This window comes from Acanthisitta chloris, unplaced genomic scaffold (genome assembly GCF_000695815.1).
Source record: "Acanthisitta chloris isolate BGI_N310 unplaced genomic scaffold, ASM69581v1 scaffold15317, whole genome shotgun sequence".
Classification (NCBI taxonomy): Eukaryota; Metazoa; Chordata; class Aves; order Passeriformes; family Acanthisittidae; genus Acanthisitta; species Acanthisitta chloris.
Window position 1 is genome coordinate 5,280 of NW_008682136.1, and position 1,573 is coordinate 6,852.

Genomic DNA, 1,573 nt, shown 5'->3' on the forward strand with positions numbered 1-1,573 from the left:
GAAGTAAAGAGCGTTATGCAAGAAGCTCCCCACCGCTGTCGTGGTGAAGCCACGGTGCAAATATTTGTCTCGTAAAAGAAACTTTCCACGGGCCTGAGACCGAGACCGTCCGTCCCTCTCCCCCTCTTATCATCCCTCCTTCCCCCAAAATACCTGCCAGGGGGTCGAAACCCCCGCGGCTGGTCCGCGCAGCGCTGTGCGTGGCAGAGGATGCAAGGGCCATGGGTGCCCCTCAGCCCCTCCTAAACAGCAGGCAAGCCCCGAGCCTTCTTGGAGCCCAACAGGACTCGGAGAGAGCTTGTGACCGGGGGCAACCGCTGTGCATGCTTGTCCCGGGCAGAGGGTAGAGGGGCAGCGGGTAAAACAGTTCCCCTTTTCTGTCCTGGAGAAGGGGATTTCTTTTGCTTTGGTAAATTATTTCCTACTTGGTTTTAATCCCCCCTTTTCCTTAATTCCAAGAGGCCTAAGGCACTGTCCCTCTTTTAAATCGGGCTAACGAAAAGAGAAGAGGTGCTGGAGCAGAGGGCACCGCTGTAGGCTGAACCGGTTCCCCGGGATCCCCTGCCTGCCTGGGGTGCCCCGCAGGGTGCCCATCCAGAGCGGGCACCGGCCGAGTCCCGGGACCATCCTGCTCTGGCTACCTCCTTTGTCGTGCTTTGCCTTCGGTGAAGTGGCTGGGGGGGGGTGTCATCTGAGGATGATCCCGAATTAAATCCGTTTTCCCTCACCAAGTACACACGTATTATATACATATATATTTATGTATACATACGCAACAAATGTGCGCATGCACATATATTAACCTATATACTTAGGGACATCCCAAAACGCAAATCATTAACTGATAATCGTAAATTAATTAAACGTAGTAGAGCGTCCTGAGCTGTATCTGGGCTAAAGTAAGGCCGGACCCAAACCGAAGCGCTCGTTTTCACTTCCGAAATGAAAACTGTCCCTGACTATGATTTGTTCCCCCTGGCTCCGGGCTGATACTGGCTGCATAAAACTTTGGGAAGGGTCTGATCCCCTGGAGCGGCGTGTTCGCTGATTGGGTTTAATGGCGTTTTGTTCACATTTCTCCTGTAAGGGGAATCCCTATGAAAAGACGAGGGTGCTAACCCAGCAAATACCTAGGGAAAATCAGGCGCGTTCAAAAGCTGTTTCTTTTCCGAGGCTACAGCATGTCCGTGATAGGTATAAAATATTAACTAGCATATCGGTGGGACTGAAATCACACGCCGGAATCAGTTGAAATTAGACTGAAACCTGGCATGAATTTAAACTGTCACAAGCATCTCAGCTCTTTCCAACTCCTCCCTTCCATCCCCACCCCCAGCCCTCTCAGTAGATTAGATTAGCTAAACATACAAGCCAGAATTTCGATTCACAGGGAAAAGGGAGAGTAGTAAAGGGTTTTTTTCGTTCGTTCGCATTCCATTTTTTCTTTCTGAAGCTGCCCTGCTTTCATTTTTTAAAACCGTCTCCGATGCAAATGATTCCTCTAAACTGAACCCTCTCGTTTTGCATTCTCTCTACCAGAGAAGGAAAATAAGCAGGGCTGGGTGGTACTGGC

The 1,573-nt window shown here is 50.4% G+C and overlaps 1 protein-coding gene across 1 annotated transcript in view; it reads right to left on the reverse strand.

Moving 5' to 3' along the window:
- Positions 1 to 223, reverse strand: part of LOC103805743 (short stature homeobox protein-like) — a gene marked incomplete at its 3' end in the record, with an annotated part of 5,486 nt that extends 5,263 nt beyond the window's left edge. The window contains exon 1 of the mRNA XM_009078403.1: positions 154 to 223. Within this exon, the coding sequence (XP_009076651.1) occupies positions 154 to 223 (70 nt within the window). The remainder of the gene's footprint in view (positions 1 to 153) is intronic.
- Between the last annotated feature and the right edge of the window lie 1,350 nt (positions 224 to 1,573).